General features: G+C 49.0%; 1 protein-coding gene, 1 long non-coding RNA gene and 4 other non-coding genes across 7 annotated transcripts; 5 read left to right on the top strand and 1 right to left on the bottom strand.

Moving 5' to 3' along the window:
* Positions 1-2,394: 2,394 nt before the first annotated feature.
* RAB42 (RAB42, member RAS oncogene family) lies at positions 2,395-5,302 on the bottom strand. Its single transcript, XM_002685683.6, has 2 exons — positions 5,000-5,302; positions 2,395-4,353 (listed from the first exon to the last, which is right to left on the bottom strand). Exons 1-2 carry the CDS (start codon positions 5,236-5,238, stop codon positions 3,930-3,932), a joined length of 663 nt encoding a protein of 220 aa, XP_002685729.1. The 5' UTR covers positions 5,239-5,302; the 3' UTR covers positions 2,395-3,929.
* A 7,468-nt stretch (positions 5,303-12,770) lies between these two features.
* SNHG12 (small nucleolar RNA host gene 12 (non-protein coding)) lies at positions 12,771-15,995 on the top strand. Of its 2 annotated transcripts, NR_038147.1 has the most exons (6): positions 12,771-13,477; positions 13,908-13,952; positions 14,500-14,589; positions 14,875-14,961; positions 15,281-15,329; positions 15,877-15,995. It is a non-coding gene; the product is annotated as a small nucleolar RNA host gene 12 (non-protein coding) (long non-coding RNA). The 2 variants fall into 2 exon arrangements; NR_038148.1 differs by lacking the exon at positions 13,908-13,952.
* On the top strand, positions 14,017-14,151 carry LOC112443648 (small nucleolar RNA SNORA16B/SNORA16A family). Its single transcript, XR_003032053.1, has one exon. It is a non-coding gene; the product is annotated as a small nucleolar RNA SNORA16B/SNORA16A family (small nucleolar RNA).
* LOC112443652 (small nucleolar RNA SNORA44) lies at positions 14,639-14,769 on the top strand. The gene has a single exon (XR_003032057.1). It is a non-coding gene; the product is annotated as a small nucleolar RNA SNORA44 (small nucleolar RNA).
* Positions 14,989-15,114, top strand: LOC112443659 (small nucleolar RNA SNORA61). The gene has a single exon (XR_003032068.1). It is a non-coding gene; the product is annotated as a small nucleolar RNA SNORA61 (small nucleolar RNA).
* On the top strand, positions 15,732-15,805 carry LOC112443669 (small nucleolar RNA SNORD99). The gene has a single exon (XR_003032078.1). It is a non-coding gene; the product is annotated as a small nucleolar RNA SNORD99 (small nucleolar RNA).
* Positions 15,996-16,443: the final 448 nt, after the last annotated feature.

A 16,443-nucleotide genomic window follows, 5' to 3' on the forward strand; every position in this document is an offset into this window, starting at 1 on the left:
GGTCTCGAAGAGCTGCCCTCTAGTGGGCCAAAAAGGTACAGCAGAGCCTGAAATTTGCAGAGGAGAGCCGTTCAGTTAAGTGCCCTGAAGGCTCAGGGAAAGAAATAGGTTAGGTTGGACTAAGCCTTGATGGGTGAACAGAGTTTTGTCAGAGATGGAGGAGGGACATTCCAGGCAAGGGAATCACACACTAAAGACGCAGAGGGGCCTTGTTGGCTGAAGTAACCTAACATTAAGTGTTAAGTAACCTAACACTTAGTCCACGTCATAATTAATCCTCTAACAAAACTGTGAGGTAGAAATCATTCTCATTTTACCATAAAGAAACTGAGGCTCAGAGGTAGAGGAAAGATCTCCCCAGAAGGCTCTGGTTCCAGCCTGCGCAGAGTGGGTCGGACAAACCTTCCCTCTTCATCTGCCAGGTTTCAGTGGCTCCCAGAATAGGTAGGGTCTTCAGAAAGGGTCTCCCGAGTGGCAGACCTTCAGTTCTGTTCCTTCTGAAGGGCACAGGGGATTCAGGCCTGGGCTGCAAGGTTTTCAGATGAGGAAGCAGCTCACGGAAAGGCTTGGAGGCCAAGTAGCCTGTGGGGAGCCCAACTCATATCTCTGCAAGAGGTCAGGACCTTTAAGAACTTTGTTAGCGTCTGGAATTCTTACTTCCCTGAAGTATGTACTTTGGCAGTCTCTGTTCCCTAACAGTCATAAGAGCAAAACCCTCAGGGGAAGAAGTGGACTTCCACCTTCTGAGCTCCTAGTGCCTAGTGAGGAATACTGCCTTTGATTTGTCATTTGATCCTTTCTAAAACTTGTGTTAGTATTATCCCCATCTTACAGATGAGTCCACTGAGGCTTAGATGAAATGAGTTCCCCAGGGTCCCACAATTGTATATAGCAGAGCTGAGATTCAAACCCAGGTTTGACCAAAAGCCTGCCCTATTTTTGGCAGCTGGGATAATGCAATGGTTGAGAGGAGGCCATGTTATTCTGAGTGTTGCAGGCTGATCAGATAACACAGGGAGGGAGGAAAGTGCTAGGGTCTTTCAAGCAAAGGGAACAGCATGTGCAAAGCCCAGGGCTGTAGGTGGTTGGGAAGCTGGGCAAAGCAGGTGGAGAGGCCGTAGGACCAGATTAGATTGGACTTGGGGGAAAGGGTTTGGATTTTACCCTGCAGGCAATGGGGAGCCAGGGAAGAATTCTAGGAGAGGAGCAGCCAGGTCAAATCTGTATTTTACAAAGATCCCCTGGGGCAATGTGGATGCTAAGTCACATCCAACAGGCCTGAGACCCTCAAGATGGGTGATACAATCTACACTAAAGATCGGGGTGGGGGATGCTGAACTGAGATAGCAATGGCAAACTTGTTGGCAGATGGTACATAAGTGTCCAATCAGAGCTGGACGCTGTTCTGCCTAGATCTCTGCTTTTAGCTTGGTTCTTCCTCCTCATCTAGGTTCTCAAATCAAAGGCCATCTCTTGAGAGAGACCCTCCTTGACCATCTGCTCTAAAGGAGCCCCCATCACCCTCAGGCCCATCTCCCGGATCTGTGGTCTTTATAGCACTTACAGCTAGGACTCATTTAGTCCCACTTACTAGTTTTTTCTCTTCCACTAGAACGTCAGCTCTAGGACTACTTTTCTTTCCTGTTCACTGCTGTATCCCTGGAGCCCAGATCAGAGTAGATGCTCATTTTAAGACATTTTTGATGAAGGAATGATAACTCTAAAGCAAATAATTTCCCTCTCCTGCCTACCCTTTCTCATCTGCGAAATGAGGATAGTCATGCCAACCTTGCAAGATGTTCAGAAGAATGAGTGATGTTTTAAAAAGTGAAGGCAGGGAAGGAGTAGAGCACAGAGAGGTCCCCTCCTGGCCCAGGTGCCATGGCGAGGAAGCTAAAAATCACCAGAGTAAAAACTTCCCAAGACCCCTAGGAAGGAGGGGTTTTCAGTGACAGGTTACTGAGGAGGAATCTGAGACTCAACGAGGTAGAGTAACTGGCCCCAGATCACAGTGAGTAGGGTGGCTGTGCTATTTTTGCTGTGGCAACTGCCCTGCCCTGCCCATGCCCGCTGGCACAATGAGACCGCCCAGATACCCCTTTACACCTGCTGTGTTGCCTGTTCAGTTGCCATGTCTAACTCATTGCGACCCCATGGACTGCAGCACGCCAGGCTTCCCTTCCGTCACTGCGTCCCGGAGCTTGCCCAGGTTCGTGTCCATTGTCAGTGATACCACCCAGCCATCTCACCCTCTGTCACCCTCTTCTCCTGCCTTCAGTGAAGTGTAAAGATTCCTCTCTCCATAAAGCCTTCCTGCATCGCCACTGGATGTTTTGTGCCTAGCAGCTTCTATGGCAGGTTAAGTTCCCCAGCAGCCAGATTCTGAGAACAAAATCAGTGTGCAGACTTTTATTTTTTTAGTATTTACTTCTTTGGCTGCTCTGGGTCTTAGCTGCAGCAGGCAGGATCTTCAGTCTTCACTGTGGCATGTGAGATCTTTAGTTCCAGCGTGTGGGTAATTGTTCCCTGAGCAGGGATTGAACCCAGGTCCCCTGCACTGGGCACTCAGAGTCTTAGCCCCTGGACCATGAAAGAAGTCCCCTAGACTTTTATATATACATTTTTTTTCCATGCCATGCAGACTGTGGGATCTCAGTTCCCCAACCAGGGATTGAACCTGGGCTCTTTGCTTTGAGATCACAGAATACTAACCACTGGGCCGCCAGGGAATTCCAAGGGTGCAGACTTTTTTTTCCCCTTGTATTTGTGTGCAGACCTTTATTAGGAAATTCTTTCTTAAAAAAATATTTACTTGGCTGCACCGAGTCTTAATTGTGGCACTCAGGATCTTCGATCTTTATTGCAGCATGTGGGATCTAGTTCTCTGAGCAGGGATCGAAACCAGGCCCCCTGCATCAGAAGCTCAGCGTCTTAGCCACTGAACCACCAGGGAAGTCCCTATTAGAAGATTCTTGAGACCAATACCTGCTTGGGGGGGAGGAAGGGAAGAAAGCAGGATTGAGCAGAATTTAGCTGTGATGCTGTCCTAACGGTGGCCTCGACCCCATGGAGAATGATGAAGATGGGTGTTTCCTTCAGAGTTGAGGCAAGAAGGCCAGGCCTTTGAACACTCCCCCACCGCCCCCAACAGATCTGATACATTGATGCTGGACTGTGGGCTGCCCCAGATGAGCAGGCAGTTCCCAGAGACAGCAGCCTGGGCTCCGCCACCACATTAGCACTCCCAGCAGCTAGGAGCTTTGGTGGGGAGGAGGCCATGGGTTCTTCAGCCCTGAGGGGAGATTTGGGTGGCTAACCAACAGTGTCCACCACGCGCCCAGCCAGAGAGCTGTTCATATTCATCCCTGCCTCTCCGATCCGTTTTGGCTGTGATTTGGCAGCAATCAGGGTTTTAGGACACACTTTCTCATCCAAGCCTGAAGACCTGGCTTGGCCTGAAAGCCCCTGCCCCCCTCCTCGCCTGTGTAGCAGCGTCCACACGCTGAGCAGCTCGGCATCCGAGCCCAGGGACACTACCTGAAATGGCCACATCCTAGCCAAGAGAGGAAAGAGCAGCCGCGATGACAGTTCTTGCTATTTGATTCTCACCGTTCGGGAGGCTCTGGCTGTGGCTGAGCAGAACGCATCCATGATCTCAGTCATGCCCACAACCCCCCACGAGTGGGGTCTGTTATGCGCTCCTCTGACCAAGAGGAAACAGGCTCCAGGACAGGAAGCTGCGCACCTGGCCTCTCAGACCTTTCTGGTGGAAAAGGGGCTGAGCTCTGAGACCCCAAAATCCAGGAGGCATGACTGTGCCAGGATATGGTTTGTAATAACTGTCTGAATAGATTCTGCCATTTGGCCTCCAGAGAGATAGGAACACTCCCCATCCCACCAGCACTGCTTTAACCCTTTCCCTCCTAGAGTCAACACCTGCATGGGCCCGGGTGCTGCATCCTGCTGGGCAGCCTGGAGATCTGGGTGTTCTGGATGAGCCGCACACCCCCCCAGTCCTCCTCCAGTTTGATGGCCCCTTGCCACAAGGCCTGCTGGATGGTGTTGGCAAGGGTGTCAAAGGCCAGGTCCACATTGCAGTTACTTTTGGCGGAGGTCTCCATAAAGCCGATGCCCAAGGAGGCAGCCAGCTCCTCCGCCTCCTGGGTTGAGACACAACGGGCACTCTGCAGGTCACTCTTGTGGCCAATCAGCAGGAAGATCGCCTTGTCAGGGCCCTGAGTGGCCATGACCTCCTGATGCCAGTCTAGAATGTGTTCAAAGGACTTCCTGTTTGTCACATCAAAGACCAGCAGGACACCCACCACATTCCGGTAAAAGGACCTGGTGATGCACCTGGTTAAGGGAGTAAGGTGGGAGAGGGTTATGCCTTCAGCACACCGCGCCCTGTGTCCTCCTCCATCCAGTGACTGCCTCACACCCCAATTTCAGCTCATCTCACACTGCTCTCTGCTTCCCTTTTCCCCGGGTCTGTGTCTCTCCCAAGTTACTGTGTGTTCCTCAGTCAGGGAGCAGTTTGATTCCCATACTCTCCTGACCATTCCTGGAGAAAACCTGATGTTTTCCTGATTGCAGGTTTCCCCATTTCTCTCCCTGGCAAACTCCTACGCATCCTTCACAGCCAACACAAATTTCTCTTCTTTCCACTTCTCCCTGACACCTCCCTCTCTGCGCTTCTGTGGGCCCTCTCAGCACCCAGGTCATTCATCCCTCTAGGTTTCAGTGTCGAATATTCCACTGGGGCCGGCCGGGCCAGGTCTCAGGCATCAAGCTCAGGGGCTCAGCCCACCAGCTGTTATGTGTAGGATGAATGACTCAAGCGTGAAGGACCCGGGCCCGGGGCAGGGACCCCCAGATCCTACTTGGGCCACTGAGGGCGGCGACTCTGAAGGATCCCCATGGTCACCCCGCCCCAACCAGAAACCCCTCACCCCAAACCCTTCTCGTCCCTCCCCCGGCCCACCTTCCACCCACCGCGCACCTGAAGCGCTCCTGGCCCGCCGTGTCCCAGAGCTGCAGCTTGACGCGCGGCCCAGCCTGAAGCTGCACAGTGCGGGTATAGAACTCGACGCCCACCGTGGGCGCCGACTCGAGCTCCAGCTCGGGCTCGGGGATCCCGGGGGCGCCCCTCATGTAGCACCGCAGCAGCGACGTCTTGCCCACGGCCGCGTCCCCCAGCAGCGCGATCCGAAACTGGTAGCGGCAGCCCCCCGCCTCCATGGCCAGCGTGTCGCCTCCCGAGACCCGGCGGCCAACTGTGCGATCCCGCCCCCACCCCACAGCCACGCCCCCGCCCCACAGCCACGCCCCCGCCCCTGCAGCCACGCCCCCGCCCCGTCTCTGGGCCCCGCCCCCCGCCTCCAGGAGGCCCCAGAGACACCCAGACCCGGGCCTGGAGAACCTGGGGCGTCTTCAGCAACGCCGAACCGGATGCCGAGGAAGCCACCCGGCCCGGTGGAAACATCTGGACAAGTCACTTCCTTGCTCCGAGCCTCAGTTTTCTCCTCTGTAAAATGGAGATAATAATCTCTACCTCAAGGAAGAAGAGATTAAACTAGATAATGTGGGGAGGAGGGCTACAGAGGACCGATCACCACACCCAACCTGCACTGGCCTGAGACTAACAGCGCCAGAGCAACCACTTCGTTCACTCTTTGAGGTGGTTTCCCTTTGCAGCCCCAACTGTCTGTTAGTCCCCCCGTTGCGCCCCTGCTGCTGGACCTGGAGAAAGTTGATGGTTTATAGATGCACTTTTCTCACCCAGATGCCCCTTTCCTGGAGCCCTACTGGCCCTGGCCTAGAGCTTCCGGCTCAGTGTTCAGGTTCAACGGTTCAGCAGGCCCCACTGCTTCCCCGCTGCCTGCCTGTGCTGGGCCCCAGGGTCCAGAGAGAGACTTGGACACAGTCAGGTAGAGGGGGCAGGGTAGACAGACAACTGAGAGTACAGTTGGCTTGTGGACTGTACAACTAATGTTTATGAGATGAGATGGTCAGTTTCTTATGCTTTGGGACAGCAACCGTCTGAGAAGGCTATAGTGTGCCCATTTTAGAGTTCAGGAGACCGAGGCTCAGATGTGTGGCTTGTCACACATCTGACTTGTGTGGTTTACCCTTGATGCCAAAGAAGGGGACTGGAAAGCAAGTTCCCAAAGGACCAGGACAAAGTGGGTTGGGGCAAGGGTAAGGCAGATGCTCCGGCATTCAAGATCTCCTCCACTCTTTCCAATCGGGTCTTCTGAACACCCAGGACATCAAGGCTCAAGGTTGGTCCCAAACAGCTTGTCTGCTGGTTTAATCCCACTAACCCACAGTGGGTGGATGTTGCAGTTTAACAGGTTGGCAGTGGGAAGCAGTTCTCACTAAGGCAAACCATCATATCATCACATTTCCTCCATATACAACCTGTGAGTAGATGTTGCACAGAGTTGGACATGACTGAAGCGACTTAGCAGCAGTAGCAGCAGCAACACAGTTAAGTAACCAGCCCAATATCACTCAGCACAGAAGACAAAGTAGTGGCCAAATTTGTTTCTGGCTGGACAATTTGGGGACCTGGGAAGGCCCAGGTTTCCTAAATAAATCAGTGAGAAGCCATTTTGTTAAGCCTCCTAGTAACTCTGCCCTTTGGTCACTGCACTAGCCTGAAGGGGCCCAAGTCTCTGCTCACCCCCACTCCAGGAGAGATAGAGGAAAATCAGGTAGGGTGTGTATGTTGGGGGAGGACTCCTCCCTGCCAGTTCTGTCCAAACCAGGAGAGTCTGCCCCAGTGCCACCTGCCCCTCTGAGGTTTCCATCAGGATGTTCTCATCACCTTGCTCTGTTCAGCTGGAAAAACAGTTTCTGCATCAGGCCTGTGCAGAACCGTTTCCCCCCATTCCACCCTCTCTCTTCTTTACCCACCACTGTTGCTCCAGCTGTGCAGAACATCTTTCCTCTTATTAGCCCAATGCCAAGAACACTCCCTTTCTGCTCTTCAAAGGGTAACTAACCCCAATTTTAGGCCTCAGGTTAGATCTGTGTCTTCAAGAAGCCCCTCATTGACTGGCTAGTGAGGTCACAGGCCCTTTTGTCCTTTGTGATGTCTGTCTCCTTTCTAGGCTCAGGCCCCTTGAGGACAAGGACCAGAGGCTGTATCCTCAGTGCTTGGCTCAGTAAATATTTATGGTTGTATGAATGAAAAAAAGTGGGTGTGCTATTCATTTATTCATTCACTCATTATTCATTCAAATACCACAACAGAGTTGGACTCAGGGAGCCACGGGGTCAGAAAAGACCTCTTGGAAAAGCTGAAGCTGAAGCTGGGTCTCCAAGGACAGTGGAAGCTGGGTAGGTAAGCGAGGAAGGGTACTCAGGCAGAGGCAGTGGGTGAAGGCAGACAGGCATGGGACAGCTTGAAAGGGAGTCTGAACCCAGACATCCCAGAAGCCTCTGTGGTCAGCATGTGGGCAGAGTGCGCTGTCAGCATCAGACTCCTGAACTTCCCCTCCTGGATGTGCCTGCTGTGGGCTGGGTCACGTGTCTGCCCCTGACTGCACCTGGCGCTGGAATCCAGTTGTCAGCTGACTTTGTCATAGACTGCCTGTGTGACTCCCCAGGGGGAGAGCCCTTTCTCCTCCCCAGCCCTGCTTCCCTTCTGTGAAGTGAGACAAATCATGGCGTCCTCCTCTCAGGGCAGTCCTGGGGTAACTGTGTGTCATAGCAGGTGTATATTTGCGTTAGACCGATCTTAGTGTTTTCTTTTTCCTTTGTTTTATTTTGTAATTAATGAATCTTATAATTGGAATATAATTGCTTGACAGTGTTGTGTTTCTGCTGTGCAGCAAAGTGTATCAGCTCTGTGTATACATCTATGCCCTCCCTCCCCCATCTCACCCCTCTAGGTCATCACAGAGCAACCAGCTGAGCTCCCCGTGCTACACAGCAGGTTCCCACTGGCTATCAGATCTTAGTTTTATTTTATTTCTTTAATTTTTAAAATTTATTTATTTATTGGCTGCTCTGGGTCTCTGTTGCTGCTTGAGCTTTCTCTAGTTTCTGTGAGCAGGGGCTACTCTTCGTTGCAGTGTGTGGGCTTCTCATTGGAGTGGCTTCTCTTGTTGCACACCATGGGTTCTAGGACGTGTGGACTTTAGCGGTTGTGCCACGGAGGCCTAGCTGCTCTGCCACATGTGGGATCCTCCTAGACCAGGGATCAGGTAATGAAAGCAAAGAGGAGGAGCCAAATCACCTGTGGCTTCAGAGGCCAACACATTTATTCCAAATGTGTTGAGAAGTCAGTGATTGTGGGGCAGGTGAATTACATGATCTGAATTTTCTCTTGCTTACTTCTTTGTTTTTAGCATCTTTATTAAAATGTAATTGATACAGAGTAAACTGCACATATTAAAAATGTACAATATGCATTTTGACATAAGTGTACATCCCCAAAGCCACCACAATTGAGATAATGAACATCTATTATTCTCAAAAGTTTCTCCATGTCCTTCTTTAATTCTTCTCTCCTGACCTCCTCTCCCAGACAACCACCAATCTGCTTTCTGCCACTAAAGATTAATTTGTATTTTCTAGAATCTTTATCATACAGCATATAGTCTGGCTTCCTTCACTCAACATGATAGTACTTCACTGTATTAACATACCACAATTTGTTTATCCAATCCTTGTTGAAGGACATTTGTGTTATATTCAGTCTTTGGCTATTACAAATGCAACTGCTGTGAACATTCATATTCAAGTCTTTGTGTGGATGCATGCTTTCCATTTCTCTTGGGAAATACCTAGTACTGCAACGGCTGGGTCAGGTAGTAGGTGCATTTTTACTTATTTAAAAACTGCAAAATCGTTTTCCAAAGTGGTTGCACCATTTTACAGTCCTGAATATCGTATGAAATTTCCACATGCTCTACTTGTCCGTCGTTGCTTGACTTTGTCAATCTTTTTAACTTTTAGCCCTTCCACTGTGTTTGTAGTGTTATGATATTGAGCGTCATTCATGTGTTTATTTGCCATCTGTTTATCTTCTTTGGTGAGGTGTCTTTCAAATTTTGTGCCCCCCCCTTCTTCTCCCCCTTTTTAAAAATGGAGTGATTTTACTCTTTGCTGTTGAGTTTTAAGGGCCATTTATTTGCTTATAGGTTTCTCATCGTGGTGGCTTCTCTTGTTGCACAGCACAGGTTCTAGCTCAGGCTTCAGTAGCTGCAGCACGTGGGTTCCATAGGTGTGGCTCACACAGGTTTCAGAGCGCAGGCTCAGTAATTGTGGCCCACAGGCCTAGCTGTTCAGCGTCATGGGGGATCCTCCTGGACCAGGGACGGAATCCGTGTTCCCTGCACTGGCAGGCAGATTCCTAACCGCTGGACCACCAGGGTAGTTCCTTAAGAGTTCTTTATGTTCTAGATGCAAGACTCCTATTCAGTGCATGTTTTGCAACTATTCTCTCCCAATTTGTCTCTTATTAAAATATATAATGGAAATTTAAAAAAATTATTTATTTGGCTGCCTGAATCTTGGGCATCTCAGGTGGCTCAGTGGCAAAGAACCCATTTGCCAATATAGGAGATGCAGGAGACAGGGATTCAACCCTGGAGGACCACAGCAGCCCACTCTAGTGGCTCAGACTGTGGCTCAGATCATGACCTTATTGCCAAATTCAGACTTAAATTGAAGAAAGTGGGGAAAACCACTAGACCATTCGGGTATGACCTAAATCAAATCCCTTATGATTATACAGTGGAAGTGAGAAATAGATTTAAGGGCCTAGATCTGATAGATAGAGTGCCTGATGAACTATGGAATGAGGTTCGTGACATTGTACAGGAGACAGGGATCAAGATCATCCCCATGGAAAAGAAATGCAAAAAAGCAAAATGGCTGTCTGAGGAGGCCTTACAAATAGCTGTGAAAACAAGAGAAGTGAAAAGCAAAGGAGAAAAGGAAAGATATTCCCATTTGAATGTAGAGTTCCAAAGAATAGCAAGGAAAGAAGAAAGGCTTCCTCAGTGATCAATGCAAAGAAATAGAGGGAAACAACAGAATGGGAAAGACTAGAGATCTCTTCAAGAAAATTAGAGATACCAAGGGAACATTTCATGCAAAGATGGGCTCGATAAAGGACAGAAATGGTATGGACCTAACAGAAGCTGAAGATATTAAGAAGAGGTGGCAAGAATACCCAGAAGAACTGTACAAAAAAGAGCTTCACAACCCAGATAATCACGATGATGTGATCACTGACCTAGAGCCAGACATCCTGGAATGGGAAGTCAAGTGGGCCTTAGAAAGCATCACTAAGAACAAAGCTAGTGGAGGTGATGGAATTCCAGTTGAGCTATTCCAAATCCTGAAAGATGATGCTGTGAAAGTGCTGCACTCAATATGCCAGCACATTTGGAAAACTCAGGAAAACTCCAGGCCACAGGACTGGAAAAGGTCAGTTTTCATTCCAATCCCAAAGAAAGGCAATGCCAAAGAATGCTCAAACTACCGCACAATTGCACTCATCTCACACGCTAGTAAAGTAATGCTCAAAATTCTCCAAGCCAGGCTTCAGCAATACGTGAACCGTGAACTTCCTGATGTTCAAGCTGGTTTTAGAAAAGGCAGAGGAACCAGAGATCAAATTGCCAACATCCACTGGATCATGGAAAAAGCAAGAGAGTTCCAGAAAAACATCTATTTCTGCTTTATTGACTGTGCCAAAGCCTTTGACTGTGTGGATCACAATAAACTGTGGAAAATGCTTCAAGAGATGGGAATACCAGGCCACCTGATCTGCCACTTGAGAAACCTGTATGCAGGTCAGGAAGCAACAGTTAGAACTGGACATGGAACAACAGACTGGTTCCAAATGGGAAAAGGAGTATGTCAAGGCTGTATATTGTCACCCTGCTTATTTAACTTATATGCAGAGTACATCATGAGAAACGCTGGGCTGGAAGAAACACTAGCTAGAATCAAGATTGCTGGGAGAAATATCAATAACCTCAGATATGCAGATGACACCACCCTTATGGCAGAAAGTGAAGAGGAACTAAAAAGCCTCTTGATGAAAGTGAAAGAGGAGAGTGAAAAAGTTGGCTTAAAGCTCCACATTCAGAAAACGAAGATCATGGCATCTGGTCCCATCACTTCATGGGAAATAGATGGGGAAACAGTGGAAACAGTGTCAGACTTTATTTTTGGGGGCTCCAAAATCACTACAGATGGTGACTGCAGCCATGAAATTAAAAGACACTTACTCCTTGGAAGGAAAGTTATGACCAAACTAGATAATATATGGAGAAGGCAATGGCACCCCAGTCCAGTACTCTTGCCTGGAAAATCCCATGGACGGAGGAGCCTGGTAAGCTGCAGTCCATGGGGTCGCACAGAGTCGGACATGACTGAGTGACTTCACTTTCCCTTTTCACTTTCATGCATTGGAGAAGGAAATAGCAACCCACTCCAGTGTTCTTGCCTGGAGAATCCCAGGCACGGGGAAGCCTGGTGGGCTGCTGTCTATGGGGTCGCAGAGAGTCGGACACGACTGAAGTGACTTAGCAGCAGCAGATAGTATATTGAAAAGCAGAGTTATTACTTTGCCAACAAAGGTCCATCTAGTCAAGGCAATGGTTTTTCCAGTGGTCACGTATGGATGTGAGAGTTGGACTGTGAAGAAAGCTGAGCGCCGAAGAATTGATGCTTTTGAACTGTGGTGTCGGAGAATACTCTTGGGAGTCCCTTGGACTGCAAGGAGATCCAACCAGTCCATTCTAAAGGAGATCAGTCTGGGTGTTCATTGGAAGGACTGATGCTGAAGCTGAAACTCCAGTACTTTGGCCACCTCATGCGAAGAGTTGACTCATTAGAAAAGACCCTGATGCTCGGAGGGATTGCGAGCAGGAGGAGAAGGGGATGACAGAGGATGAGATGGCTGGATGGCATCACCGACTCGATGGACATGAGTTTGAGTGAACTCCGGGAGTTGGTGATGGACAAGGAGGCCTGGCGTGCTATGATTCATGGGGTCACAAAGAGTCAGACACAACTGAGCGACTGAACTGAACTGATGGTGACTTATAGTATCCATCTTATTTCATTAGGAATCTGGAGAAGGAAATGGCAACCCACTCCAGTGTTCTTGCCTGGAGAATCCTGTGGACGGAGGACCCTGGTGGGCTGCCGTCTGTGGGGTCGCAGAGTCAGACACGACTGAAGCGACTGAGCATGCATGCATGCTAGTATTCTTGCCTGGAAAACCCCATGGACAGAGGAGCCTGGGTCAGAGCTGGTTGAGCGTGGACGCCTGGGTATTAGTTGCCACAGGTGGAATCTTTAGTTGCAGCATGTGGAATCTAGTTCCTTGACCCCGGATGGAAACTGGGGTCCCTGCATTCAGGTCTCAGAGTCCCACTACTTTTTTTTTTTTTTTTTTATGTTGATGCTTATTCATTCTATGGATAAAACTTGTATGTGGCACAGTGATTATGAGCGTGGCGTATGGGGTGAACCTCCTCATTTCACGTCTTAACTCGCTTGCTATCTGCGTAAGCCATTTCTGTTTCCTTATCTGTGAAAAAGGCATAATTGTAATTCCCACAGGGTTATTTTGAAAACTAGCTGAGATAACCGAGCATAATGTACTCAGTAAGCACTCAGTAGTTTTTTTTAATCTATTAGCCGAAGACATAAGCCCGAACAAACAATGCATTCTTTTAATGAGCTCTGTAATCAGTCACCTCTTCCTTTTGAAAAGGAAGCCCGCCCCCAGATCTCTCCGCCGAAATCCTGCTCAGTCTTTGCTCCGCGACGTGCTCTCAGGCGGTTTGAACCAAAACCGCTGGCTCAGTTCACTGGGTTAAAGGTTAACTTCCCGATTTTGAAAGTCGGTGATATTTTTGAGATCCGTCCTGGGTTACTGGATGTTCACTGAGTGCTGAATGATGGCGGAGGAATCTTTTCGAATCCTGAAGAAATCACTTACACAAGGTTCCTCCAACCGAGTAAAAAGGGTCCCACACGACACGCGATTGGGACTGCGAGTCAGACACTCGGCCGCTCGCCAGAGGCGAGCGAACTACAACTCCCATCATTCCGCGCGGCGTGCTGCTCCAATCGTCAGGCACAACTGCGAGGGGCGGGGCCCATATAAACCCCTTCCTGTCTCACAAGCGTCCTTTTACCCGGCAGTCGCGCGTCGGTCGTCTTGTCTGTCTTGGGTTCTCTGTCTGCAGTGGTCCACACCCATCCTCCGCCATACCCGGCCTCAGCCTGGCTGCCACGGGCGCCGCACCTGCCGGGGCTGCCTCTAGAGGCGGCAAGATGTTGAGCGCGGCACGGAGGATCCAGGCCTACTGGCCTAGTCGGGCCGAGAGCCGGAAGGCCACGTGGTTCTCAGGCGCAGTGGAAGAAGCCGGACCCTGTGTGGGCCACGCCCTGCTCCACGCGCAGGCCCTCGCGGCCCTGTGCTGCGGTGTGACGGGTGAGTAACATGTGCAGGCGGTCGGGTGTACGGCGTTTCTGGGACTGAGTGGTTTAAGTTAGGGGAGACCACGTGCTGGGGTCAGCCAGACCTTGAATAGGCCTGTGACAGTTGCTCCGTGACCTTGGGCATGTTAACTTACCTACCTTCTCCTAAATTATCTGGCTGCACAACACATGATAAGGAAGTCACCCTGGTGGATATAAGGACAAGGTTTTTTGGAGGACAGGCTATAGTCATTCAGATCCTATTTTGAACCCCAAGGTTGTCACTTTCTCCATTGATAGGGGACTTTGGCAAATAACAAGTCTAAATCTGATGTAAGACGGGGTTGAGGAAACGATCCTGTGAAGATAAAATGAGACAAACCACTGGCACATAGTAAAAGAAGGTGGTGATCAGAACCTATAGGATGTCTGTTCTCTTTTAGTTTCCAGAATGTCCCAGTAGATGAGTCCTGACACACAGGATTTAGGTGAGTCTGAGGGTTGCAGTGTTGGTTCTGCCCTGTGACCTAGGTTCCCCACCCGCCCCGCCCCCGTGGCCCTTATCGAAGCTGCAGCTGCTTCCATATAGCTGCTGTGGTCAAAAAGGAGCCCAAAGTGACAGTTTTCCTTGACGGTCGCCGTTCTGTTTGCTGTAACTGATCTGCAACATTTCTGGAAAAGACAGTTCCCATTGTACTTGCCATTTCTCAGGTACAACCAGAGACCTTTATTAAAACTGACAACGTTTTCAGAGGCTACCGGAAGTGTTCCATTGATGGGGTCTTACATGCAAGAATAAGGCTTTTGAGAAGTGGCTGGCAGAGGCCAAGAACCAGTATGCAGATGCAGATATGGGTGGGTTAGATAGCTGTGCTGGGGAAACCCAGGGGCAAGTGGTGCAGATTGTGGTCATGCTTTGGGTCTTTGCCCTGAAAAGCTTAAGGCATCAGCCCAAAGGCAAGTCAAAAACCTTGTTCTGAAAACCAGATGAATGGAACGAGTAGGTCATTCAGGACAATGCTGTTCTCATTTTAGTTGTGCCAGAAGATTCCAGGATGACTGAAGCTAACCTTTCTGGTGAGTGAAGAGGACATGACAGGGATGGAACGAAAGCCTCAGGACCCGGTAGGTTCTCTGTGAAGAGGTAATTTGGGAGCTGCCTGGGGGGTCAGTACAGCATGTTTCCAAGGGCTGTGGCTTGTTGTGGCCATGGGATCTCCAACTGCATGCGAGAGCAACGTGGAGAGACTTTGACAGCACAGGTCAGCGTAATACCTGCAGCTGCCACTCGCCTTTCCTATAATTTCTCAGGATTTGGGCTGGAAGTCTTCCACTTGAATCCGTGTTTCCATCAAAATCACATTCTGTGTACATTAGATTTTTGGTTAGAGCTTCCACACTCTTTTGCAGGTTGCCCCCCGTTTTTTAACTGGCAGTGCCTGACACTGAAGTAACTGAAAATACCACCTTGTCACTGGAGCCGTCCTTTAGAATAAGGTAAAGTTGGGTATTGGAGACAGGCTGACCCTCCAGTTCCCTTTCCCATCAGATCTAAACCCTGGTCTTGGTGGTCGTAAAAGGAGGAATAGCAGTACTGAAACTGTGCTCGTGGTGTGTGCTGTACAGCATGTGGGCTAGTTTCGGACAAGGTTGAATTCTCTTGGAACTTTTCTCCACCCCTTAAAATGGGATAATCTTAAACGGAGACTGTGTGAAACTGGCAGTTGTATAGTAATTGCTGGCTAATATCTTTGTATTTGGGAGGGATATACCAGTAGTTTTCTTGCTTCCTGATTGGTATTTTTCTCCCCCTAAGACCTGTTGCCAGTAAAGCTGTCTTCATCTGTGCGGATCTACAGAGTTGGGTGAGTTGAAATAGCTGAAGCTTTATCACAACTTCCTACTTAGCTTGTTAGGACTCTAAACAGTGTGGCCAACAGAGAGATACTCAGTGTGTAAAAGTCTTTATAATGTATCATTTACATCTGGCTTTCCTTGGAAGCTGTATTTATTGGCTATTCAGAACCAGATGACAAAAAATGTTTACTTTGTGACTCGGTCTGCTAGACTTGGCCTGCACCAAGGCCAAAGAGCACATCCAGAGAGTAGAATGCAGCAGCTCTAAGTCTCCACCTTGACACTGAGGCCTGACTGTTGCTCATGCCCAGTGGTTTTGGGTAACCATGGAGTCACCCAGCCCTCTGAGTGGGAGACAATTGGGTAGAAACAGGCAGTTCTGTCTAGCTCGGTATTTTTTTCACACTGTGACTGGTCTAGGATGAAACCTAATCTGAGTGGACATCTGTGGATGATAAATGCGGATATGGGACTGAGACCAGCTCTTAAGAAAACCTGGAGGGGCACTGATTAATTGGGGCGTTACTAACACACTGGCTTATACTTCCTTTTCAGGAGAGAACCAAAAAGGCAAATGAAGAGACCAGGGATGCATTCAGGTGGAAATCGCTGTTTTGTTTTTGGTGATGCTGCTACTTGGCATATAAATGACCAATAAAAGATTCATGGATGTATATTTGTGTCAGTTTCTTGATGTTTTCAATTTATTCCTTATTCTCATTTAAATATTCCTTAAAACCCAGGATGAATTAAGAGTCTCAATCTCTGACAATTGATCTCTCAGAAAGTGATAAAATGGATCAGTTCTATAATTGCAATTACATTACTCTTGCTGAGTGAGAATTCAGGCTGAGCCCAAGACTGGTGCTTAATGATCTTTAAAGGTTACATACTCTGCCACTCCTCAGGTCTACACATAAAAATAACTAGGGAAGCGATCCTTGGCATAATCCCAGGCATTTCAGGAGGGCCCTGGTAAATGGGATTTCCTATTTGGAAAATATAGCAGAGATGTGACAGTCATCAAGATCTGGTTTGGTGATGATTGATAATCTCACAGGCTAGCTTTCTGAATTACCATTTCCTATATGTAAATAAGACTCATGCATTTAGTTTAATAGT

This window comes from Bos taurus, chromosome 2, assembly GCF_002263795.3.
Source record: "Bos taurus isolate L1 Dominette 01449 registration number 42190680 breed Hereford chromosome 2, ARS-UCD2.0, whole genome shotgun sequence".
NCBI classification, from domain to species: Eukaryota; Metazoa; Chordata; class Mammalia; order Artiodactyla; family Bovidae; genus Bos; species Bos taurus.

What these genes read in the sequence shown, in the direction of transcription:
- RAB42 (XM_002685683.6), bottom strand. Translation starts at nt 5,238, where the DNA reads ATGGAGGCGGGGGGCTGCCGCTACCAGTTTCGGATCGCGCTGCTGGGG. An exon ending in GCGGGCCAGGAGCGCTTCAG is followed by an intron (nt 4,354 to 4,999) that starts GTGCGCGGTGGG and finishes TCCCTTAACCAG; the next exon opens with GTGCATCACCAGGTCCTTTT.